Source organism: Sphaerodactylus townsendi, linkage group LG03 (assembly GCF_021028975.2).
Source record: "Sphaerodactylus townsendi isolate TG3544 linkage group LG03, MPM_Stown_v2.3, whole genome shotgun sequence".
In the NCBI taxonomy this organism is placed as follows: domain Eukaryota; kingdom Metazoa; phylum Chordata; class Lepidosauria; order Squamata; family Sphaerodactylidae; genus Sphaerodactylus; species Sphaerodactylus townsendi.
The window spans coordinates 70,826,215-70,852,715 of record NC_059427.1 but is presented as its reverse complement, the minus strand read 5'-3'; the positions used below and the strand labels follow the sequence as shown (position 1 = coordinate 70,852,715).

General features: G+C 42.9%; 1 protein-coding gene across 2 annotated transcripts in view; it reads right to left on the bottom strand.

Moving 5' to 3' along the window:
- The window catches only part of MST1R (macrophage stimulating 1 receptor), a 56,593-nt gene that overhangs the window by 12,404 nt on the left and 17,688 nt on the right, over positions 1-26,501 (bottom strand). The window contains exons 3-15 of one of the 2 annotated variants that reach the window (XM_048492205.1): positions 25,889-26,071; positions 25,151-25,276; positions 24,491-24,661; positions 22,021-22,199; positions 16,403-16,577; positions 16,010-16,158; positions 14,290-14,451; positions 12,824-12,917; positions 11,185-11,412; positions 10,059-10,205; positions 7,256-7,418; positions 6,587-6,676; positions 4,889-5,035 (exon numbers count right to left, since the gene is read on the bottom strand). In XM_048492205.1, the coding sequence (XP_048348162.1) occupies positions 4,889-5,035; positions 6,587-6,676; positions 7,256-7,418; positions 10,059-10,205; positions 11,185-11,412; positions 12,824-12,917; positions 14,290-14,451; positions 16,010-16,158; positions 16,403-16,577; positions 22,021-22,199; positions 24,491-24,661; positions 25,151-25,276; positions 25,889-26,071 (2,014 nt within the window). The remainder of the gene's footprint in view (positions 1-4,888; positions 5,036-6,586; positions 6,677-7,255; positions 7,419-10,058; positions 10,206-11,184; positions 11,413-12,823; positions 12,918-14,289; positions 14,452-16,009; positions 16,159-16,402; positions 16,578-22,020; positions 22,200-24,490; positions 24,662-25,150; positions 25,277-25,888; positions 26,072-26,501) is intronic. The other variant, XM_048492206.1, reaches the window with a different exon arrangement.

The following is a 26,501-nucleotide window of genomic DNA, read 5'->3' as shown; positions in this document are numbered from 1 at the left end:
TAGTGTTTTTTCAGTTTCTGGTCTTTAGGGGGTGCAGTTTTTAGGCTAGCAGCACTGAAATTGCAGGGAGTTGTTGGGAGACTCTCCTGATGACACCATCCAGGTTTGGTGAGGTTTGGTTTAGGGGGTCCAAAGTTATGGACTCCCAAAAGGGGTGCCCAATCCCCCATTGTTTCCAATGGGAGTTTATAGAAGATGGGGGCTACACTTTTGAGGGTCCATAATTTTGGACCTCCTGAACCAAACTTCACCAAACCTGGGTGGTCTCATCAGGAGAGTCTCCTAAAAATACCCTGAAATTTTGGTGGTGCTAGCTCAACAATTGCAGCCCGGCAGCAGGCACCCACCAAATTTCCCCAGATTCTCCTTTTAAATCCACCCCCTTCGGCATGGATTTAAAGGGAGAATCTGAGGTCCCCAGTTTAAACATTGAAAGTGATGCTGTTTAAGGGTGGGGAATAATCCACCCCAAAACAGCATCACTTTCAATGTTGTTTCAACTGGGGACCCCAGATTCTCCCTTTAAGGTGGATTTAAAAGGAGAATCTGGGCTCCCTAGTTTAAACACAATTGAAAGTGATGCTGTTTGGGGGTGGATTCCAGCATCACAGCGGCCGCCCATGGGGGGGGGGGGGCAAAACTCAGACTTTGCACCAGGTTCCATTTTCCCTAGCCATGCCTCTGCCCGGAGGGTAGGGTAGAAGGGACTGTTGGCTGCCAGCTGGGAGCCCAGCCGGTAGGGGGTGGGCAGGGCAGTCTGCCATCCCTAGACTTGAAGAGCTGCTTTTATAAGCACTGAGGCAGGGGGCAGGGCTTGGGGAGGCATGGCCCTGACCCTGAACCCCACCCTTAAAAATCTATACCTATGTCACTGCCCAGCTGCATTAGTTTATGGACTCTACCACTTAGGCTGCAGCTGGGAGCAGATTGTTTTAATATTTCCACATACAAAGTACCTCCTTTTATATACAAAGCTATCATGTCAAGAAGGAAGTTCTTCCATTGCTTTCCCACTGAAGTGCTAGCTTTTTACATACAAGGTGTTTTTTTTAAGGAGCATTTGAAGATTTGATATCCTCCCTTCAGTACAAAATGGAACAGATCTGCAGTAGATGCCACCAAGAAAGTATTTTGATTCCAAGAATTTAGCCTATGGGGTAAAAGCAGGCCATTCTATGAATGCCCTAGATTCCTACTGATACTAAGCAAGTTTGCATGCTGGGATTCAGTCTTGCAAGGGCTATTAGATATGGGTGCCTAGTGCTGCTGGCATTTTTCTCTCCCAGGGATTAATTTACTCTGTAACCATTAGACTACAGAAGAGTTCAGCTGAATTAACATATTATAAATGATCATGAAGAGAAAGAATATTAGAAGTGTAAATCGATGTAATACTGAAATTACTATTTTATTACCTGAAATATCATTTTACATGTCTAAAATTCATTACGAAAATTGCAGGGAGTGGTCACTAGATTTATAAAAGGGACGAGAACAAAAATGAAAAGACTGCAAAAATCATGAATGGAAAAATGTCAATGTCAAATTTAATTAAATATTTCATTGCATGTTGCAAGGGGCATTGCAATTCATTTGTAGAAAAGGGCTACATGCAATGTATTGTACATTTGCACTTATGTGCAAGAAAAAAAATGATGCAATACCATATCTTAGACCAGAGGTCTTCAAACTACGGCCCTCCAGATGTTCACGGACTACAATTCCCATCACCCCTTTCCAGCATGGCCCAATGACAGGGCTGATGGGAATTGTAGTCCATGAACATCTGGAGGGCCGTAGTTTGAAGACCCCTGCCTTAGACAAAGCCCCTCTTTAGAACCTGGAATGAACATTAGTTAAAACAGACATACCATTTTGCCCCATAGAGCTGCTATTTATTCTGCATGCAAGTAGGGGACCAAAATAAGGGCTACTTTAGATATGCTAATATGCCAGTTGGTGGTTTTATTTTCAATATGAACACTTGGGAACATAATTGCAGTAAATGAAAATAATACTGGCACAATGTCTTGTCCTAAAAAATGCTTTGTGAGCAACATCCTAGTGGGGCACGAGGGTACCAATGGGAGGAAAACAGACATTTAAACTGTCACTCTCAGAACTGCCACACTCCAAATTGCTAATGTTTCACTGAACTGCGGTTCTACAGCAGAGGAACCCTCCTCAAGATCTTACTGGCTTTCAGCCTGTCCTTCTACCTCCCAGTCTTGACCTGAGCCTGTCTCCCCTCGACTGCCAACTTTTGGAGTAGAGCGAGGGTGCTGCCATGTTGAGTAAAACAGTCTGTTTTGCCACTGCTCAGCATACTTGCAAGGGCACGCCTGTCCCTAGCCTAGAAGCTTGGGGCTAGATGAGCAGTTTCATCTGTTTTAATTCCACATCCTCCCGGCTAATTACAAAACATGTATTCTCTGAAGTAGAACAGTACCTTAACGATGGTCCCCCCACCCCACCCCCAAACACCAGATTACAGAGCCTAACTTCTAATCCTAGTCATTTTGTCTATATGGCAACTTTCCCCAGAAACTTTAGATTAATGTAAAGTCTGAAAGATTGCAGCAAAGATCACAGAAAGATTGGAATGCATGAGAAATAAGGAAATGTTGAAAGAACTGGAGGACAATTTAGTTTACAAAAACTGGCTGATTGGAGCTTCGTAATAGTTTCCAATTACCTAGCAAAATCTTAGAAGTGGAATGGTAAGCAATTTATCTGTATCTGCTCTGGAAGAAATAAGGAGTAAAATGTGAAGAAGAAAAGATCTGAGATTAGGATATTTTCTCTGGTGTTTAACCTTAGTCGGCAATGAAATGAATCACCAGATTTCTGCCATCCATCGCTACAAGGTTTTTTAAAGTGACTTGATAAACTAAACTATCACTTAAACTAGCATAGTGAAGTCACAATGTCCTAGTTTAGACAAATCAGAGAGCATACCTGGCTTCATTTGAACCCAAGATAGTCTTAGCTATATGTATTGTCCTAATTCCTAATGGTTCATAATATGCTAATGGATGGCTTCCTGATATATCCAGCCTTGGCCAAAAAGGGTGAGTTATCCCCCAGTTCAAACCTCAGCTCAGTCACAAATTCTGTAGATGACCTTGGAAGGTATCTATTTCTTAGCCCAACCTCATGGGAAAGTACTGAGGTGGAAACAGCCCAAACCTCCTCAGAGAAAAATGGGATACAAAGGCAACAAATGAAAATAAAGCCCTTTTCAGGTGACATGTCTGACTGTGTGTTTGGAGTAAGTGGGTTACACATGACCCTTCCAGTATGCACTATCACTACCGGGTCAGAAAGGCACATTGTGGGATTTACAGTACTGAAATGCACGTTACAGAACCCTGTTCCAAGGCTGTGGCTTTGAGACAACATGGCTGGCAAACAAACATACTTGAAAGATTTCACGTAGCTTGTTTGCTTCATATGCATTGCCTGAAAGGGATTTGCATGGTCACCAAAATAGAATAGTAAGGCTTTCAAATTCTGCATCCTGTGACACAAAATTCATTAGTTCATGTTGGAAAATATATCCCACAGTTCCTCTCTGGGAATAAGGTTACCAACCAGACAGGGGAAAAACATCCTCTCCCTTTCATAGAGGTTTTAGAGTGGACACGGACACTTGAAGCTTTTTATGGCATGCAGTTAAAAATATTATCTGATCATTGCTGCAGGCAGAGCTGGTATTAAAGGGACAGCTGGGGGGGGGGGCAGTTTAAAAGGAGGAAGCCATGCTCTGGGAATGACAGAGATCTCGCTCTCATGCTGCTCTTGTGGAAAAGTTTCTGCATTCAGCAGACATCCTAGGTAGCCACACTATCCATAGAAAAATCCAAACACAAAAGTTGTGTAATACCAGCCAAAATTCTATGCTATCATATTCTCTGTACTCATATCAGATTGGATATGAAAAACAAATAAACAAAAATGAGTTGGGGAGACATTTCAGGCAGTGGTCTTGGGGTTTCTGGTTTGTCGCTTGTAAAAGATGTTGCAGACTGCATTAGATGAGGAGTGCTGGGTACAGAAGCTAGTCTCTGTTACACAGACTTCTGAGAAGGAGGAAAATGGCACTCTCCATTCAAAAAAATCAAATATCTATTCAATTTAATACCAAACAGAATGCAAAGGGAAAATGCATCAGCCCTTGCAGGAACAAAATGAAAATTTAGATGAGTGCTTTCTCAACTTGCTGTTCCAACATTATTTATTCACTGAAACAAGAGAGACACTGATCATCTCTCACTGTTTTTGCCATCCATCCAGGGAAAAGCAGACTGGAGCTCCAGTAAGAATACCTGCCACTGGAACCTTACAGGCTCCGTGAGGTTCATACACCAAAGAGGAGCAACAGTAAGCACAAAGTGTCAAGACACTGAGCAGAGAGGGAGTGGCTGCAGTGATGGAGTGAGAGGGAACTGCACCCAGGGCACGACCTGCCTGCATGCTCCTGCCCCTTCCTTAGTCCACCCCCACCTGCCCTGATTCGCCCACATCCTGCCCAGTGGTGGGATCCAAAAATTTTAATAACAGGTTCCAATGGTGGTGGGATTCAAACAGTGGCGCTGCCGCACACACGCACCTCCAGTCCCTATTGGGCAGGGAGGTTGCTTTAGTAACCTTTTCTCGGTACTCAGAAAAAATTAGTAACCACTTCTAGAGAAGTGGTGAGAACTGGTTGGATCCCACCTCTGATCCTGCCCCTGGGAGGGAGGTCTGGAGGTGATTTTTCTGGGGGCCCCCACATGACACCAATGGCACTCGCCTGGGGCATAGAGCCCCCGCCCTGTTGCAGCTTTGCCAGTATTTGATATACACGGTAAAACTGTCTGCTAACAAAACTTTGCACTGGTCTCACCTTTGCCAATGATCTGATCCTTGTGCATTACCAGCTGCTCTTCTGGGATTAGGACATCCTTCACCTCTTCCAGCAGTTCTGGGCGAAGATTTTCAATGGAGCAGGATGGTATCCGCATGAGGGGCACAGAAGAACCATTGCTGCTGCCTGAGAAAAAAGGCTGTTGGTTAGGCTCCCTACCAGGCAACATTCTCAAAGAACAGCGGAGAGAAGAAATGAAAGTCAGATGCCAACAAGTCCATTCTTTTTTTAAAAAATAGTTCATAGTGGCCCATTATGCACAGGAGCTTAGCCGCAATCCCAAACAGAATTCACAGCGGAGTGTTTGTTTCAGGGCATGTTCATTATCATTACCCACAGCTCTTTCCCCCCACTGTTTCTCACCATGTTAGCAGTGGGCCAGGTGTTTCCCATTTGGTATCTGTGGTGTTTTTTGTTCTGCAGCTATTGCATCACCTTCATTTAAATTCTGCCCCCTCAGACCCGTCTAGCTTTTTCACTTGTGTCCATGAGAGGGCAATGTGCGCTTGTTTGCCCAAAGACAGCACTATGAAGCACCATCAAGCTCCCCAAAGCACAAAAAAGGGCATCCTTTCGCCATTGTTGGTTATTTTACACAGATACATAAGGAAACCATGACATTAAAGACATGATCTACGAAAACCTTTTGAGAGCAGGAATAATGGTGGGGTGCAAGCTGCAAAGGGACAACGTGATTCACCATTTGAAAAGTTTTCCTGGGGGTTTTCTTCAGAAAGCATAGGGAGCATCAGCAAATTAGTGAGCAGCATGGAGAATTGCCGAAGCATCATGAAATGGCAGGCAGAAAAGAAATGAAAGGGAGAGATTCAAAGTCCGGTAGGAGAAATAAAATGTTTGTTCCCAATGGTCCCTTTTCCGATCTACTTGGTACACCAAGGTTGACTGGGCAACCAGTCAAGGATCACTGGAGGAAGGGGAGGTCATGGGCAATGAAAGCATTCCAGCGGGAAAAGAAAGAAGTGGGAAGGAGTCAGCAACAGGGAGGGGGGGTGAAGGGGAAGGCATACAGAGGAAAGCAAGGCAGTGGATGGGGTGAGGTAGGTAAGTTGGCCCTGTGGGGAAGGAAGAGGTCTGGGCAAAGCTGTGCTCACTGGCAAATCTGCCCTGCTCTGGCAGTGAAGCAAATTAAAGTTGTGCTATAAGTGGATTTGCTTGCCGTGAAGAGAATAGAAAGTGAAATCTGGGCTAGAGGAAACACATCTGTACAAGCAATCTTGCTGCGATGGACATTTGCCCCCACCACACAGCAGACACTTTGTGCGTAGTTGGCCAATGGCATCTTCTGCCACTAGTCTTTTCCAAATTCCTGACAAAATGAGCTCCCTGCACTCTAAGCTCCTTTCAACCAAAACAAGCAGGGGGTTGAAGGGAAAATGAAAGATCTCTAGATCCTGAGTAGATTAGGCATTTGAGCATAGCTGGGGTTTGGCAGAGAGGGGCACTGAGAGTAAATTGTTGCAGGTATGGAGAAGGCTATAGGAATCTTGTCCCCAGAGAGACAGTGAGAGGTCACTGCTGGTGTACAGCCAGAGAAGCTATCTGACTAAGCAATTTGCCCCTGCTTAGGAAATCTTCTTTTGAGGAATCAGAACCCCAGGCTGATCTTAACATGTTCACATCCTTTAGTATAGAGAGTACAAACACACCAGTCCTTACCAGTACCATTTGTGTAACCAGTGTTGGAGGGAAAGAGAGGGATGGTTGGCGTGCCCCTGTTGAAACTTAATCTTTCCAAGTTTGAAGTACCTGGAAAAAGCACAGCGAACTTGTCAGTAGTACACAGCCTCCATGCAGAGGCATTCACAGAGACCAGGGAGGGCCCCTCAATGGGGTATTGTCCATGGTTTCCTCTTGTGCCCAAACATCCCTAGAATGGTGTTCTAGTGTGTTTCAGTCATCAAAATCCCTACCAATGGTGAGGTTGCAGGCACAAGGAGATACAAGAAGAAAATGGCATCAACCAAGGGTGAGGAGGTATGAAACTTCAAAACCCACCTATCTACATGGTGAACAAAGCCACTTTAAATATATTTGGAAAGACCTGCCAAAGCAGGCATCCAGAAGGTGGATGATTGCATGACAATCCACCCAGAAGCTTTAAAAAACCCTGTGCAGTTTTTTGGGGGGTGGGGCAACAATGACACAGACCTAAAGGTCCATGTGAAAACAGCCTAAGGCAGACTGGAGACATGGCAAGTCTCTGATCAGAGCCCCATGGTCAGACTTAAATCAGCACTGTCTTGAAAAAAGTGCAGAAATATAGCTGAATGGATACCACTGATGAAACACTTTCTTGAAGGAATATTTTGAAAGGCTTGTAGTTACCTATCTTCTTCCTCCTCCTCCTCCGCATATATTTCATTAGCAGAAATCCCAAGAGGCAGAGGACTAGGATGGCCACAATGGTCCCCAAGACAACAGCAACAGGGGACAAGGAGGAGACCTCAGTCACAAAGCCCACATCTGTGCAGTTGTCATTCACACAAATCTAAAAGAAGGAAGGGACATTTTGGAATTGGTTATCAGACATGCCACAGCACTGACGTCCACAAGAGAAGCACAGGAGCACTTAGTGCTAGCAACCCAGACTTAGCCTTTGAGTGGCATTATTGTCTGCAAGTCACATTTTGTGGGTGCAAAATGCTGTCAAGTTGCAGTTGATTGATAGTGGCTCCCACAATATTTTCAAGGCAAGAGATGTTCAGAGGTGGTTTGCCATTGACTGCTTCTGTGTAACAACTCTGGACTTCCTTGGTGATCTCCCATCCAAATGGCACTGCATAGTTTCCAAGATCCAACAAGATCGGGCAAGTATGGGCTCCCCAAGTCCTATATTAGTATGTTTGTATTCTTGGTGTTGACCACTGAACAGGGGTGATGTAGAAACTTGGAGGGCCACTGTACTGCCTTGAAAAATACTCTTGTTTCTTCTAGTATTTTGGGTCAACTTATAATCAATTCCATGTATAAACATAACTGGAGACCTGCCATGGCTGTTGTGGTGACATATTGGAAGGGTGCCATTACAATCCATCTGTAAATCTCCTTCCAACCATTAGACTGCTAAGGACTGCAATGGTGGAGCTCAGGAGAGCAGTGGGGGAGGGGAATCATGGGAAAGGAGCTGCAAAAGACCCCTTCTCTTCCCCCAAGAATCTTTAAATCTTTCCATATGACTTATTTGCCCTAGTTACAATGTTGTTGGGAAGTGGGTTTTTTCTCCTGCTTCCCTGCAGCTTCGTGGTGCATGAATGCACCTCCCTTTGGGTTTCACTCCAATCTTTCTTTGCTGTAAAATGGAAAGTGGCAAATATCGCTCCAATTTTTGTTTTAAAAAGTCATGGAATCAAGATTGAAGGAGATCTTGGGGTTCTAGTAGATAGCTTATGTTGAATCAGTGTGCAGAAGCGGTGTGAAGGAGAAACTCCTTGCTGGAAATTATTAGGATGGGGATTGAAAATAAAACGGCAAATATTGTAATGCCCTGTACAGATCTATATAGTGTGGCCTCATTTGGCTATGTGCAGTGCTGGTTGCAATATCTCAAAAGCATATTGCAGAGCAGGAAAACAATTCACAGGAAGGGAGCCAACTAGATCAACAAGTTGGAGCATCTTTCGTATGAGGGGGAATATGTTAGAGGTTTATAAAATTATACATGGGGTAGAGGAAGTGACTATAGGAAGCTTTTTCTCCCTCTCCAATAAAATGAGAATTTGGAGGCACCTAATGAAATTAATGGCAAGAGAATTACAGGACAGACAAAAGGAAAGAGTAGGCTGTGTACCTGCATTCCACAGCTGTCTCCAGCAATGACTCTAAGAACAGGAAGTACTACACTGGCAGCATTTGATCCGTGTGGCTTCAGACTGGGTGTGTCCTTGCCAACAATGCCATCTGGGATGTGGGTAGTGGGGTAACACAACCTCAGGCACCAGAACTGTTATTCAGCATGTGTTGTAAGTGCAAAAACAACAAAGCTCTGAAACTGGGAAGCTCATGCTGTCCACTGCCAAGTGCATTTTTTGACCTCAATGAGATTTTCAGTGCTTCCTCCCCAATTCCCCTGCCAAAGTTGCATGCATGAAAATCAAGAGAGAGTATTAAAATCCCCTGCTAAACTCCAAACTGAGGAAATGCTTCTCAACAGATAAATGAGTCTGATGAACAATGTCAAGACAGTCAGAAACATTGCCCAATGTTCTCCTGTAAAAATGCATCCCTGGCTCATTTAATTTGGCCTCGACAAGAATTCCTTTAAGAAATTTTAAGGTCAGAATTTACTCAACTCTGAACTTACAAGTAGCTCTGAAGGGCAGATTTCCTGGTACTCCTCAAATTCACCAGAAGATGTAATGGAAAGAACTTGTGTGACCTGATTTTAGGTGAAGGTCACTTCCTTTAGTGATTCATAGAACCATAGTTGGAAGAGACCACAAGGGCCATCAAGTCCAACCCCCTGCTATGCAGGAACACACAATCAAAGCACTCCCGACATATGTTCATCCAGCCTCTGTTTAAAAACCTCCAAAGAAGGAGACTCCACCACTCTCTGAGGCAGTGAATTCCACTGTTGAACAGGCCTGACAGTCAGAAAGTTCTTCCTAATGTTTAGGTGGAATCTCTTCCTACACCTTGAATCCATTACTCTGTGTCCTAGACTCTGAGGCAGCAGAAAACAAGACTGCTCCCTCTTCAACATGGCATCCCTTCAAATATTTAAACAGGGCTATCATATCACCCGTTAACCTTAACTTCTCCAGACTAAACATCCCCAGCTCCCTAAGTGTCTCTTTGTAGGGCATGGACTCCAGACCTTTTACCATTTTGATTGCCCTCCTCTGGTTCCCTTTATTCCATATCATACAGGGACTTGCTACTGCCTCCGCATTTAAAAAGGAGAGGCTAACAGAAAAAGTGGGTAGAAGGTAGAGCCAGAAGAAGAATTGATGGAAATACCATTTATCATATGAATAATTTTTGGCATGCCAGGCTGCTCTTGAGCAGAAAACCATACTTATGAACAAAGAAAACAAGAGAAAAAGCAGGAGAGGCCAGCAGAAAAACAGACCAGAAGCAGCCATGGCTTGGTATTGGTATGATGACAGAAAACTGTCACCAATGTTACCTGAACAGGCAAATTATCCAGAGGGATGTTTAGGCTTTTGGGGATTCGACAAGTCACCTCATTCTTCAGCACACTAGGGTGGCACATCCTGCCAGCTATAGTCATAGAGATATTCATGCAACCTGACAGAGCATCCAGACCTCTATGCTGCACAAAGACATAAAAATACATACAAACTATCATCAGGGGAGGCAGGAATCTCAGTTGCTTCCAACTCCTCCCCCCAGATTTTCTCCATTACATCTATCTTGTCTCACAACTCCATTTGTCTGTCCAACTATATGCATGATAAATTGATGATTCTAATTTGGCATGTTCATCTTTGTCCCAGTTTTCTCCATGGGTGCAAAGGTCTCTTTCCACAATTCTTTCTCATTATAACCTAGAATGTGAAATCCTATCAAGTTACCAAACTTAACAGATCCTACTTGTGCCATCTGATTTAATAAGTCCCTCTCTGTTTTGTCAGTACGAACTGATATTACCAGTTGACTTCAATGTATGTATCAGTTTATGCAACTAATGTTGTTACAGGAAACATACAAGGTTGAAAACCCTTAGTGCCACCCCAAGCAGAGCTATACTTTTTTAAGCAAATTGACTTCAATGGACTTAGAAGGGAGTAACTCAGCTGTGGATTGATATTAATCACAGATGATGCAGTAAGATACTACGTACTCATAGCAGTCCACTCACAGAAGTGCTGCTGGTTCTTCTGCAGCTAAACACCACATTAGATGGATCTCCCAGTGTGGCTTTTGAGCCTGAACAGCATCCTGCATTTGGCCTGTCTTGTCCCCTACTTGACTTAAAACAGTTGTGGGAGAGAGGGCTCTGACCCAGGAAACACAACCCCACCATTTATGGCTACTTTTTGCTGCCAGATTACATCTCAGGGAATCCAATCACAGAATTCCATTGACATACATAGTTTAACTCTCATTTACACTGCTTAGGAAAATAAGCAACAGATGTCAGTCATAATATGAACAGGTGTCCTTTTATAACTATAATAATGAACAAGTGTTCATATATAACTCATCAATTCACAATGTATAAATCTGTTCTTATTCTCCCACTCCACCAAAGTAATGTAGAAATTAGGATAGAAAACCCCATTGCATACATTAATCTTGATCTTATCTTCTCCTTGTATGAGTGTGTACAATCTGTCTTCATTCTCAAAGGGATAGATCTGTGGCTTGGGGTAGTAACAAGTATGAAATGCCTTGCCCCCCAGAGCACCATCCATCAAGATTCTCAGGATCCCAGGAACACTTTCAATCTTGTTCTCAAACCGGTAGGCAGGACTTTGGCACACCAGGGTGTTTGCTGATGGTGGCCTCTTGCATACCTAAAGGTATCATACCAAAATGGAGGCAATAAGGAAATGGTTTAGTTTAATTCAGCTTAATTTTATCAGTCTGATAATTGCAAGAGTACTGTGTTTATAGCAGGGTCCATGTTACCAAAGTGTAGAGGCTAAACCTGGAAGGGCTATAAGAATTAAATCAGAAGGATGGCAAAAATGCCTCTCAATGAAAGGCACAAACCTTCATTCATTCATTCTGAACCTGCTGCCAGTCAATTTCATGGGCTTCACTGATACTAGATTAGATCCTGTGAAACATTTCCATTGATGCAATGGAATTCCAGCAACAGAGCACAATTTCCTCATCTTCCTGCACTCCAGAACAAAATCCCCTCCCCTGTTTGTTTGCCTACCTGCCATCTAAGCAGAAGTTCACCTGGTGAGCTGCCACCTGCTGCCCATGGGAAGGAGTGAGAGTCCTTCCCCACCCACCCCATTGGAAACACCTACAGGGGGTGGGGTCTTGCAGCTACAACAGGAGTTCCACCAGCAGCCCAAGGCAGCTGACTTGGGCAGCAGCCGAAGGGCACCACCCGTTCAGGGACTGTTTGGGGAAGGTTGATTGAGCAGACTCTATGCTTGTTCACTGTATTTTAGTTTTTGTAGTTGTGGGAACTGTGATTTGGGGGTTAGCTGATATAATTGGTTATTGCTTATAGTATATTATTGTTTGTTCACTACTGTTGTTTGCCGCCCTGAGCCCTCCGGGGGAGGCGGAATATAAATTAAATGTGAAAATGAAATGAAAAAATGCTGTTCCTAAGGAACAGGAGACCTCAACAGCATTGAGGTGAGGGTAAAGTGGTCTGCAGCTGGACAGGCAAATTAATGAACATGGCCTTCCCAACTATTAGGGAACCATTCTACAGCATCTAATCCACTGCTTTTTAACAATGCTTGCATTGTCTTGGATTTGCTTGGTGCCTTTTCTTATTTGTGATATAATTTTTTCGGGATCTATTATAATGGTTTTAAATAATCTCCAAGCATCCTGAATCCCTCTTTCCCTACTGAATCTCTATGGGCCATGTTCCTACCTACAATAACAACATATATGGAGATTTTATAGTTGGCTTGCTCCACACCTGTGGGGTTCTTTTCCCCAAGAAAGGAACACTTGTCTGGGATGCTCTAAACTGATCATGCATTGAGCAGGGGGTTAGACTAGATGGCCTGTATGGCCCCTTCCAACTTCATAATTCTATGATTCTATGAAATGTACCAAAGTTAGAGACTGATAATATTCTGAAATCAAACCTCATTTGGGCTGTCTTTTGGCAATGAATGTTTTCATAGTATTATGATGGTGCTGAGCAGCTTCAGTGACTGTATTGAGCAGATCTTAGTGACTAAAAATAATTGCATCTATTTTTCTTCTGAATGGAATACTCACTTTGGCTTCTGTTTGCACTCCTGCAGCCACAAATTGTATCTTTGCCTGATACACTGAATCCAAATTGGTGCCAAAGATGGAAATATTTGACCCTCTGAAAAAAGAAGAAGGCCATGAAATAAAGGCAAAACAAAATTGCCACACCCAGACAGACTTCAAAGGTATTCTGTTGGTGCGAACCAGGGGTCCCCAAACTACGGCCCGGGGGCCAAATGTGGCCCCCTGAAGGCATTTATCCGGCCCGCCAGGCATGGCGGCGATGGCTCCATTCATGTGCAGTGGGGGCTCGAGGGAGAGGAGGAACTGGCCCCAACGGCCGTTGATTGCAGTTACATGATGGCACCCCCAAATCTCCATGCATTTTCTGACCCAGAGTTGGAAACCTTACATGTGGCAACGCCTGCTCCACCCTTCCCTCTCGGCTACTCCATGTGCTGCTCTCAGGCTTTCTGTTCCGCCTCACTCCCATTGGCATCAGCCAGGCTGGCGAATCGCTCGCTGGCTGCTAGGCAGGAAAGAACCCAGGAAGATACCTGATCCTGGGTTAGATGGAATGCTTCATTGGGAAAGTTCTGCTTTTTTTTTTTACAGGGGAAGGTATTCCACAGCCTCCCCAACAATATTTGGAGCCCACCCTGTACTTGACATACTTTGGTCACTGTTCTAAAAATAGACCATGACAGAAAGGCTGAAAGGTGAAATCAAACATTTTACAATCATTTGTGCATAGGAATTTGTTCATAGTTTTTTTTAGTCCGGCCCTCCAACAGTCTGAGGGACAGTGAACTGGCCCCCTGTTTAAAAAGTTTGGGGACCCCTGGTGTGAACAATAAAAGATTAGAAACTGATTTACTGTATTACAGAGTACTCAATTATCAATGCTACTGCTACCCAGGTCTGCAAAGGCAAAACAGATGGTATCCTCTCCTTGAAATTTGAGGAAGTCCTCAGAAGTTTGTTGACTTGTGACTCCAGCAATGTCATTTCATCGATAAATTATAATAAACAAGTAGGGAACTGCAAGAAACTTCCAGAAGAAGCCATCCCACCCACCCCCTTTGATTCTACCCCACCCCCTCCCAGCCTCTTTAGTGCCTTGATGGTTCACCCAACTTCTTGCCTGTCCCCTTTGCTACTTCAATCACCACCTTCCCCCGCCCACATGCAGTGAAGGAGTATAGCAGCTGTGCATCAACAGACAACACTATTGGTTTTGAAAGGTATTTTTCAATGTTTTTATATTTTTCTGCAAACCTGGAAAAGGGGTTCCCCCAAGTTTACAGAACTATCTGTTTTTGGTAACTAGGGGCCAATCTACAGAATTAGATACCTGCAGATCAGCCCACACTTGATTATTAGAATTGGTGCATAGTATACATCACAACAAGCCATGGACAGGAGATGTGATGTGATGTAAACAAAATATTGTCTTAGAAACTGAGGCATGACTGAAAAGGCTGACTTACTCATAGCTGCAGTTTGGAGATATATGATGTATCTGGGGATCTTTTCGATAACTGAAGTGCTGTGGGGAGAGAAACTGTTCTTCATCTATCACTACAGTCACAGAAGCACTGGTCAGGTTGTTTGAAGCAGGACTAGTACAAATTATGGCCTCTTCTCCTTGGCTGGTTAAAAACGAGATACACAGAATGACATGGCTTTTCTCAGATATCTATCGCTTCTACCTTCCTCTATGCTGTTGGTCTTGGGGCAGACACTGTTCTTTGGAGGAAAGGTTGCTCTGCAAAATTATACTCATGCAATTATACTTATGCCTGGCCAACTGTAGAAATGGTCCCCATACTGGGGGTAGTTCCATGACCGTAACTGTGAGGATTCCTGACAAGATTTATATACCACAACACAATAAAAAGCACCAATGAAACCTTATGAACCGTATGAACACTTATTCCAAAATCTTTAAAATACCACCAGACTCCTATATATTTTTGCAGCAACAGGCTTTGGGATGAAACCACATCATATGCCAATGAAATGTTCTTTAACCCTTGGTCAAAGCTGAGTAAGAGAATGGTGAAATGATATTAACAGCTACTAATATACCTGCAAGATAGAGGACTTAGACAGTATCTTTCAGAACCTGTCAGCCTAGGGGTTGAATTCAGGACATCCCTTCCATATGCTTCACAAAGAAGTAGCTGTTGTTCTTCTCCTCACATTTGCTTTTCTTCAGTTCTGTTTTTTAGATTTCTGTTTGGTCCTACAACCCAAATCCCATTTCAGTGTTTACTCGAGGTCCCATCCTGTTGATTTTATTGACTATCTTGTGTCATCTGCCTTGCATCCCAGTGAGAAAGCACTATTAATAATATAAATAATAGCTAGACTGATAGATAAATTATCAAGAGCGAACATCAGCCTGGGAGTACCGAGCCACTGTGAAGAAAGCGTGATCAACTACAGGAGCTACATATGGCTGTGATTCCACCACTTAAATTCTTAGACACAGAAAAACAGACTTAATGCCAGACTTCTGCTAGACCTCACTGAACCACTGGGATTGTTTTTCATCATGAAAATATGAAAACTGGGAGAGCAGCTAGCCATATACACATTCCAGTCCACAAGAAAGAGTTGCCACTGCAACTGATCTTTATCTTTATATTCTAATTAGGGTTGCCAGTCTCCAGCTGGGTCCTGCATCTCCTGGATCTATAGCTAACCTCCAGACTACAGAGATCCCTTCCCTTGGAGAAAATGGATGCTCTGGAGTTTGGACTCTATGGCATTATACCCTGCTGAGCTTCCTTCCTTTCCCAAGCTCCACCTTCCCCAGGCTCCACTCCCAAATTTCCAGGCACTTCCGAGCCTGGAGTTGGCTATGCTATGCTGAGGAAATTATAACTCTGTTACTTTCTTCCTTCTCCTTGAGTGCTTACCATCATAGCTGGAGAAGGAAAGAGTCACTTCGGCTATGCCTACTCAAAACCAGCCAAGCTAAATATTTGTGATGGGTCACATTTATTTCTCACTGACAGCGTACATACTGCTTAGAAATGAGCATATTCAATTTTAACTCCTTTGAGGACTGCATAATATGGATTACTCTTCTAAATGTATCTTGTTTTAGAATGCTAGTTCCAGGCATTTTTTATAAGGCTTTGCATTCAGCTCCCAGCCCAACAAACCAATGCCATCCTTTCAGGTTAGTACTTGCCATACCTTTCCCTTTGCTTGACCACAGGGCAATTTAGGCCATTAATTATTATGGTCCTTGCATTCCCAACCAGGAGGTTTCTCCCCCAGATAAAGATCTCTGTTCCTCCAGCTTGTGGGCCAAAAGTAGGATGGATAGATGTTACTTTCGGCTCCTGTTAATAAAAAGAACAAACATTTAAATACACCTTATTTATTTAAACATTTATACCCTGCCTTTGCTCATGGTTCAAGATGGCTTCTATACCACTGGTCCTAACAAGCATCTGCCTCTGCACAACTACTTATAGAGCATTACCATACCTATAATTAGCTGTCAACAAGTCTATCTGGAAAGTTCTCACAAAGTCACTGAATAACAGACAAGGACCATGCAAGAGCTGGTGGAGATAAATTTACCACAAACACAAAGCCGTCACGGACTGAAGAGCCACTGATATAAAATGGGGTCTGTCTCTTCTCTATGATGGTGACTTCAACTCTTTGTGGCTCCAGATCCACCTGTTTGTCCTGTGGTTCTAAAGCACAAACAATAACTTCACCAGAATCCTTCCACGGTGGCACTTGGCTGTACCTGAAAGACAGGAAAGATGGTGAAAGGTTCATTGCCCTGAGTCCAGATGAAGAAAATGTCATCAATTAATTTTAAAAAGAGGTGCCAATGCTGTTCTGTTTCACAAGGCTTTCAACAACTTCCATCCCACCATCAATCTAACTATGAATGACTATGAACTTGAAATACACTTCCTAAATACCACAGTACAGACACATGAGGGACACACAAGCACCACTTTACACTGGAAAGTGACAGATCAGCAAACATATCTACATGCCTCCAGCTACCATCCCAACCATATCAATCAGTCCATTGTCTATAGCCAAGTCCTACACTATAGCTGCATTTGCTCCAACAGAGATACTCACTTGAAGGACCCTGCCAGAATTTTTCACAACTGCAATATCCTGCTGACATGGTAGGAAAGATGACATGGTAGGAAAGATGAAAAGAAGACATACCCCACTTTTCTCAACCGTAAAAAGTCTCAAAGCAGCTCTTTCTTTTCCCACAACAGACACCTGGTGAGATAGGTTGGGCTGAAGGAGTTCTGAAAGAGCTGTGACTAGCCCAAGGTCACCCATCAGGCTGCATGTGTAGGAGTGGGGGAAACAAATCTGGTTCACCAAATCAGAGTCCACCTGCTCTTAACCACTATACCACACTGGCCAGGAGGGAAAAGACAGAGCAGAGAAGTCAGCAGGGAGACAAGGGAGAGTATATAAGATTATTAGGTAAGAAGGAAATCAGAAAGGATAGGCTTAAGATCTAGAATAGAAATGCAATAGTGCAGGTAACCTCACTAGCTGCTCTTCCATTTGAGGCAGAAAAAGAACTGAGGAGGAGAGGGTGGACCCATGTCCTTCAGGATGGAGAAAGAATTGTTTCCTGCCTCCCCAGTTGAATGGTGAGAATCACCCACGAGATGTTCTCCAAGCTCAGAGGGAGAACAACAACTCACCCACAACGATAAGCTACTTAACAGAAACATGGGCTCTGGAACCAAGGTCTGCAACAAATCAAAATGCCAACATTGCTCACATAAAGATCCTAACAGTACTATCACTGGGCCCATTAACGTCAGCCATACTATCTCAGGTTCATACTCCCACTCAACTTCTAAAGTGACTTATGCCATTGCATGCCACCAATGCCCTTCCACCCTCTACATGGGACAAACAGGCCAGTCCCTGCAAGAAAGATTAAATGTGCATAAGTCTGACATCAGAAACCACAACATTCAAAAAACAGTGTGGAACATTTTAACCTTCCAGGACATTCAATTGCTGATTTAGGAACAACAGTTCTCTTACAAAAAAGTTTTAAAGGGAGATTAGAAACACTGTTGAATTGCAACTAATTACAACTAATAATGAAGCTCAATACATTCTCCTGGATTGAATAGAGACCTAGGATTCCTGTCTCATTACCAATGCTGATTTCTCCATGCCTACTATCCCTCTTCAAATCACACTGTCATTTACCTTCTATTGATATTTACATGCTATTGCCACTGGGTCATGGAATTCACTCTTCTCTGCTGAAGGACAAATGGACTCACATTCTTGTTGTATTTGAAGAAGTGAGCTGTGACTCACAAAAGCTCTTATCCTGCCAGAAATTGTGTTAGTCTTTAAGGGGCTACTGGACTCTTAACTGTTTTATATTTTCTACTGCTACAGACAGACTACCATGGCTACTCATCATGAGGCAAGGTATGTTTAACGTTAAAGAAATAAAGACACTTTTAAGTTGGATATTGCCAAAATCTAGAAATAAACCAGATGCAGATAGCAGATTCTCAAATGCATACCCATATAGGCTGATTCTGCATGGGCCAAAAACAGTGGTGTGAAAACAGTGGTGTAAAGCCTTTTACACTGTTTTAAACCCTTTTACACCATTTTCACACCGCTGTTTTTGGACCATGTGGAATCTACCATAGAGTCTTGGTAGAGAGCTTCTGGAAAAAGTGTAGAAATACACATCCTGTACACTGTCCTTCCTGCCACTATTATCACTGAGGAGTAAACAGCCTCTCCTCCTCTATGGTTAGCTGGACCTTGCTCAGCCCAGTAACATCCCTGGTTTAGAACTTATTCAGACCTGCCAGATTATATTTAGCCTGGGGCAAAGGTGTCCACTAATCTCTATATGTTGGTACAGTTTTTTTAAGGCATTCCTTTTCCCACCTAATGTGATGGATTCTCCTGCCCACATACCAATCATTTCCCTATTCATATAAAAAACCTTCCAGTCATACCTAGTTGTATTACTTTAAACAAATACAGATCGAAGTTCACTAGACTGTATGTCTGATAGAGGTCAAGGGGGAAACATTTTGCACTGCTGCTTCATTTCCGTTCTGGGAATACTGCCAATGTGTAAACATACAAAATGTATCCAGATTTCAACATGACAACTGAGGTGCTTTTATGCTGCAACAAATATCTATGATATCATCTCAGGACTTCACACAGGCCGAGAGATTCTATCAGCAGGAATTCTAGAAAATTCCATATCCTAAAAATAAACTGCAAATTTTGTAATATAAATAAATCAAGTAGACTGAACAAATGTATTTAACTCTAAATGCAAATGTCGCAACATGCTGATTTGTGAGCTGTTAATTTTTTTAAGAACTTGGTTTTTTTTTTCTTTGCAAGAGCATTTGGAAAATGTTGGGTTGTGTTATATAAAAAAGATGAAGGGGGAAATTAGAAAAAAAGACTTGGGTTATATGGACAGCACTGAATTCAGCAAAGGGGCCCTACTTCAAAACCACTGAACCTAGCCTCACCACAAATTGCCAACATGAATACAATCATGAGGATCTGAAACTTCTTGGGTTTTTTTTTTTAAAAAGGACTATCCAAGGATCCTGATGAAATAATTACATTTCATATTAGATGTCATATTTTATATTCTGAAATACCATCATGCATATCACAAGAGCTTCAAGTACTACTACCAAAGGTACTTGAGCAGTGGAAGGAAAGTATAATAGGCCACACAAAAATCCATGGAAGTTGAGTGACACAAATAATCAGAAGTAAAAGACTATGTGATCCTGTTCATCACCCCCTTTCTCTCCTAATGACTCCAGACCCTCAAAAGAGTTTTAGATCACTGCTGTAAATTCTTCAGTAGAACTCAGTAGATTGTGTGAGTGCAATCCCATACAAGAAGAAAAAAAATTCTTCTCCTTCTTACCCCTGCATAACTTATTATCTTCCAGCAGATATTCTGAAGCCATGCTGCAAAACTTCCATTAATTTGATGGGGAGAAATTAATTACTATGGTTTCTGAAGGAGCTTATCAACATGGAAATGATGGAGGTGCAAGATCCAGGGTTGCTGAAATATTGTTTCTGGGTGCAGTACCTCAAGCAACTTGGCCACAGTTTTCCAAGGCTACTGGGAGAAGAAAGGGAAGAAAAGCTGAAGCCAGGAACAGAGATGGGTAGGTTGGCTGGTTAGTGGGAAGAAGAGAAGGAAGCTTGAAAGGGGGGAGACTAAAGGGGCTTTCAGGGAAGAGAAAGAGGAAATAAAGGAGGAGTGGAAAAAGAAATCCCCCAAGTACTTGTGGGTCTCCTACTTGTTGTACCTATTGTTGGACAATATATTATGACATTTCCCATATTGTCAAAGGGGAAGTCAACTTTTCTTAGAGGGAAGCTGGATAGCAGGAGTTTGCCAGGCTACTGACAACCCTAAAGAGATTTTTATAAGTATAAACATTATACTTTACAAGACGGAATTCAGTTATACTAAGTTGCAAGTCTAGATCAGCTCAATGAAATCAGCCAACAGTATAAAATTCATGATCAGCAGATACAATTTTTTTTGCAGCTGAAGTTCTTACAGGACACTGCAAGTTCTGCAGCATGCTTCTGGCACGTACCACTAGCAAGCACTGGAAGATGATGCCAATGGCATTCAGACTTTTAAAGGTAGTCTCTCAGAGGAATTATGGAGTATACTGTAGCAAAGTAAAGTGCTCTCCTACTATCTCACCTACTTTTTCCTCATGAAATTCTTTCAACCCTAAATGATAAATTGAGACACAGAACTCCTGAAAGAGATGACAAGTTAATATTGTACATTATAGGCCACTGAAGCCTATATTTATTGTATATTTATACTCTATACTACCATGAAGTCTCAGGCTAACTAACAATCTTAAAAGCATAACTTTTAATATAGTTACAGTGTTGGTGGATCCCCACCTTTCTGCTGATTGAACTCAAGCCTCCAAGACCAACCCAAAAGGATCACACAAGACTTCTAAAAGGTGGTCAGGCTTTGACTGTGGTGTATCTTAATGCATACCTGAAAAACAGTTACTAAGAACACCTCTCTACACCTCTCTAGCTGTAGGTGCATGGGCATATTCATTCATGCAAAGAGAAATCAGATGAGGGAGAAAGAAAATTAATTAAGGAGAAGAAAGGGGCAGAATCCTGTTTTCAGAGCTGTGATTTCAAACCTTTTGGACTCAGTGTGTCATTGGAAAATGCGTCACTTGACTCTGCTCATGTGTCACCCCTCCCTCTCAAACAAAAGGGAAACAATTCCTTACTGTGGGTATCTCCCCTCCCCACTGCCCTTGTCATGTAAGCCAGCACCCTGATGGGCCACTGACTGGGTGAAGAAGCATGATGAGGCTAGCAGTTTCCAGCAGACAGCTTTAATGGCAAGCAGTTTACAAAATGCTTGCACACTTCTCATCCCTCTCCTTACTTCACTCTCCCCTGGCCTCCTCCTGTGTCCCTTTTATCCCGCCTGAAAGGGTTCCTCCCTGCTTGGGGCTCCCTATTCCAGAGTATTAAAGGTTGGTGGGCTGTTGGTTGAGCCCTGCTAGCTCAGGAATGGCCTCTCAGGACTCCTGTCCCTTCCCCTGATTGCAGCCTGGTCTAGGTTGTGCTGTCCCCGCCCTACTCAGTGGAATGCTGAAGCCTGTTGATTGTAGCTGGGTCAGAGCTGGTTCAGTCCCACCCTCCTCATGGAAACTACTGAGGCCCACTTCTGCTGCCCAGGCACTTCAGCCAGCTCCCTGCAGCCTCTCCTGACCTTTGGCTCCCAAGAGGTCAGTGTGTTCATTGGTAAGTCCAAGGGCAGGATTGCCAGTTGCAGGGCATCCTGCGCTCCCTGGGCCACCACCTGGGAAAAGGACTGGGATGGGGAAGACCGCTGGGAGACATCTCATTCTCAGACATTTACATATTTATTTTTTTAAAATACAGTCAAATAATTTGTGCTGCTGTATATTATCTAAGAAACATCAAATAATTACAAAAATGGCTCAAACTCAAACAGGGAGAATGGTTGTCAGGTACTGGTGAACGCTGGCATGTCACCGAAAAAGCTGTGATGTCTCACCTTTGTTGACATGTATGTCATAGGTTTGCCATCACTGTTATAGAGCACCATTATAGAGCTCTTTAACTTTAAAATGTACCTGTTTGCAAGGCTCTCTTCAAACACCACAGTGCAATTCTTCTGTCCCACTGTAACCCAGTAGTCACCAAGGGGTGTTAGTGTGTCAACAATGCCAGGGAAAAATGGACGTGACTGAAATCCCATGCCACAAAGTGTAATCTTAGTGCTGCCATGCAGTGGTGCCTTCTTTGGATAAAACTGTGAAAATAGAAGATATACAAAGCATTACATATACTTGCACAGTTCTAATAGCTTTCTAGCCCAGCTTTCTGTTGCTAAATAACACTAAGATCCCGTTATTGTACAGGATAGGGATCCTGCTAAACAAAGAGAGCACACTGGGGAAGAGCAAACTTCCTCCAGGCCTTCCTTCCAACAGAACTCTGCTAATGTACTTTACTTGGGCAAAGATGTCAAAGTACTTATTTAGGGTATCCGTGCTCTTAAGTGCATAGAGTGAAAAAAAAAAAGCGTATCTGGGGCCCCTTCTGGATGTGCAGAATAATCCACTTTCAATGCACTTTGTAGCTGAATTTTACTGTGCGGAATAGCAAAACTTACTTTCAAAAAATTGTGAAAGTGGATTGAAAGTGCATTATCCTGCATATACAGAAGGGGCCTAAATGCAGATAAAAACACTTTACAATCTGTATTGTGAACAAATCCTGACAGATGTTATTGACTATATCTAGTTGTCTACAGTTACCTCACATGTATTTTCAATTTTAGTTCAGCATCTGATCTCTCAAACAAACGCTACAGAGGAGAGAAACATGTTCATTTCTAAAAGAAAACACAGGAATATCAAATGAAGGAAGACTCAAATGGCAAGAAGAAAATCACAATAAATGGTTAACACAATGGAGAAAGAATACAAAAAACACTCAGCATGAAAACAAATCTGAAGGTAAGGCTCTTTAGTGAAAGATTCTGCATTTGCACTGTGTGAATTTGGTCTCAGGTGCTGAATTCAGGATCCCAGAATTTGGCTTTCTTTGTTATATTGCTAGTTTCTACTCTCTGTGATTGCGCCACTGTCTTGAAAATGTGCAACCAATACCTAGGGAGAACTCTGAAGAGACAGCCGATCAAGTCAGACTGTAAGGCTTCAGAACCTTGCATAGCTCCATGAACCACGCAAAATAAGCCAATAATACTCATTTACTTTCATTCTGCTGAGGTGTTCAGGAAACCAAAACAGCAACCAAGATGTTGCAGGAATCCCTTAAATTACAAGGTGCCATTTTGGTTGCCTAAGTGTCTTCCACACATCGCAAGGCATTTTCATTCTGTTTCACCTCAGGGCCTGAACGTGAGGAGTCCTAGCATTCTCCTTAGGGAGGGATTCCCCTCATTGTGAGGATCACATGGAAAATTATCCTACAATCTTGTCAGTTTCCTCAGATACATAAGCCTTTGTGACTACCCTCTTGCACTGCTTGTGTTGCCCACATGTGGTCATTACTATTGTGTGTGTGAAGTGCTGTCAAGTCACAGCCATCTTATAGAGATCTCATGGAGATTTATGGAAAGAAAGGCTTTCAAGGCAAGTCAGAAGCAGAAGTTATTTGCCATAGCCTTCTGCTGCAGAGTCTTCTTTGGTGGTCCCCCTTCCCAAGTACTGACCCTGCTTAGTTTCTAAGATCTGATGAGATTGGGCTGTATCAGGCCCCTCCCCTCCCCAGCATTATTAGATATGATAAAGAGTCAAGAAGGTATAAGCAAGTAAAGCTTAAAGAAACACGTAAGACAGAGTTATACAAACAATATAATCAAATCCTTGGGGTCGGAAGAAATAGTGACAAGTCTGTGTGTAAGGACAGCTTTCTGCTTAGTAGGTTTCCTATGTAGATGTTTTGATTATTTGTTTTCATCAGGTTAGATCTAAGGGGCCACAAACTGAGCCCCATGGGCCATAGTGGAGCTAGACAGCATCACAAGGTGGCCCACTTAACTCCAATCAGGATCCATTATAACCCACATAACTGTCTAAGTTGGGCACCTCTGGCTTCCTCTGTGAAGGCATTTCATGTGGGAAGCAACTTACAAGGCTTCCATGTGGTCACTGTTTCTTACGCACAGCCTCACGCTGTATGGCAATACCCTTGAAAACTGTTCAGAAACTTGCTGCTGTTAGCATGCTGAATGGAATGGGTCATAGGTCACTTATGTTAGAAGTGCACATTAAGCAAGAAGTTAAAGAAAATAGAAAGGAAAGAACGCAAAACCTGTGAAAAAAGAAAACTACTATTGTAACATTAAAGTTGTACAGTTCTAATGAAAAGCATGTGTTAGAAATGTAGGCATTATAATTCCTGAGATGCTTGAATGCTTTAGGCATTTGACAACAAGAATATTAGAACAGACATTAAAATCCTCTCAAAGCACCAAATGAAATTTGGCATGGCCGCAGAGAGCATTAGCTACTGTATCCAATTACTGTTGGTTGATCTCACAAATATGGACATGTTTGAAAGTTACTTGCGTACATCAGTGAGGACAGGGGGGCAGCTGTCCTTGTTCCACAGTGTCTTGCATTCTTCCCGACGAGTGCATGAATTTCCACACCACCCACACTGCATAAATTTCTCTGCCTTTAGGCAGCGAAGGCAGGTCAGGAAATGGTGACAGCCTGGGCCAGTCACGCTCACCTGTGATACCTGTAAGAAGAACAGACACATAGAAAGAGGATGTTATAGTACTACAAAGAGTAGCTGAGATTTACCTTGGCTGCTGTTGCTGCCCCGAGGTGGGGCAGGGAGAGGGGCAGGCTCAGTGCCAGCATCCAGCCCAGCGTGGGGCTGGACCAGATGCTGGTGCGAGTGAGTGATGTGCCATCTGACAAACTCCCTGCCTGCAGAAAACTAGCCTATCATACAGAAAGGCTTTCATCCTGATATGTTGGGGTGGGGTGAGGGTGTTTTTATGCAGGAAGATTTCAAGGATTTCAGCATGCATTCCCTGCAGGCATTCTGAACTTGGAATGTTCCATAAAGCTCCTATTAGTGGATTTTTCTCAACATTTCAACATGTATGAGGCATTTAGCTATAGATTAGAGCACTCTCCTACATGGATAAAATGATCTGTTATCATTCCTTGGAGGTCTAAGGCCAAGCACAGTTAGGCATATGTGTCCCATATACTTCACCTTATTCCCTGTGGCAAAGAACAAAGAATCCTGTAGCCTATTGACTTCTTGCATCACTGGTAATCTCTCACCCAATGAAAAGTTGGCCAACGTGATTGTATAGGCCAGGGATCTCTGAAGCACCACCTAGGAAGATAAAAAAAGAGCCCCATCAGGAGTTTTTACTGGAGGAGGAAGCGCTCTAGGGAACTTCATATCTAGTTTGGCAAACATGCTGTTGTCTGCAGGAGAACTGTAACTTGACATTTCCAGGAGCTTTGTCAATCAAAGCTACAGGATTAGATAGACACATGGAGGTGATTTGATCACAAGGAATCCATGCTGATCATTCCCATCTCTCAACTGACCTACTTTCAGCAACCCCAGTATAAATACAATAGTGACAGATTCCTTGCATAGCATTCATCTTCACCTGCATTCACAACCTATATCATTTTTTTTAACTTCTGTGGCTTCCTGCAAGGCTGCTGCCGTTTTTAAGGATGCCGAGATTTCCCTATCTGAAATTCCTTAGCCTTCCACAGCACGGTTTGTTATGGAAGAACTGTGACAATCAAACCAGTTTGTATTTGTAACAAAAACACTTGCTAAACTTCATGGACTGGCTTCCAATTGTAAGACTTTAAAAAACATGACAAAGAGACGGTATCCTTTCTGTTAAGAGCAGTATCCCCATCTCCGAAAATGAAACACATGACAATATAGAATAGAGATGCACCTTTGAGCATTACAACTGACCTGCATGACATGTCCTTCTGAGGTGCCCAGGTGAGCAACAGTCACATCACCAATTGCAGTTACATAGATAGAGGTGAGCAGAACTCCAGCCATACGCCCATTGAAGAGGTCTAACCTGTAGCTGTCCGTAGTGATCATGGTGGGCTTCTTCCAGCAGCTGGTGTCTACCACTGAGGAATTCACCTGGCATAATATACACACAGAAGTTATTGTGTACTGTGAGATATCGTATGAGACTTGGAGAGGTTTAGTGGAAGGGATCTGGAATGAACACATACATTGCACATGTGCAACCTACCGAGGCTAAGAAATATAAGACAAAATTATTAACCTACTGACAAAAAACAGGAGTCCAGTGGCACTTATCCCAGCATTAAGAGATCACTTAATCAGGTGTATTCAAATGTATATTAATTAGGTTGATGATTTATATTCACAGCAGAAAGATAAGGAGGGGAAGAGATGTTACAAAGATAAGCCTGGGGTCTTGTGTGGTTTCTGGGCTGTATGGCTTTGTTCCAGTAGCATTTTCTCCTGATGTTTCGCCTGCATCTGTGGCTGGCATCTTCAGAAGATCTGATGGTAGTAAAGCAAGTGCAGTATATATTCTGTG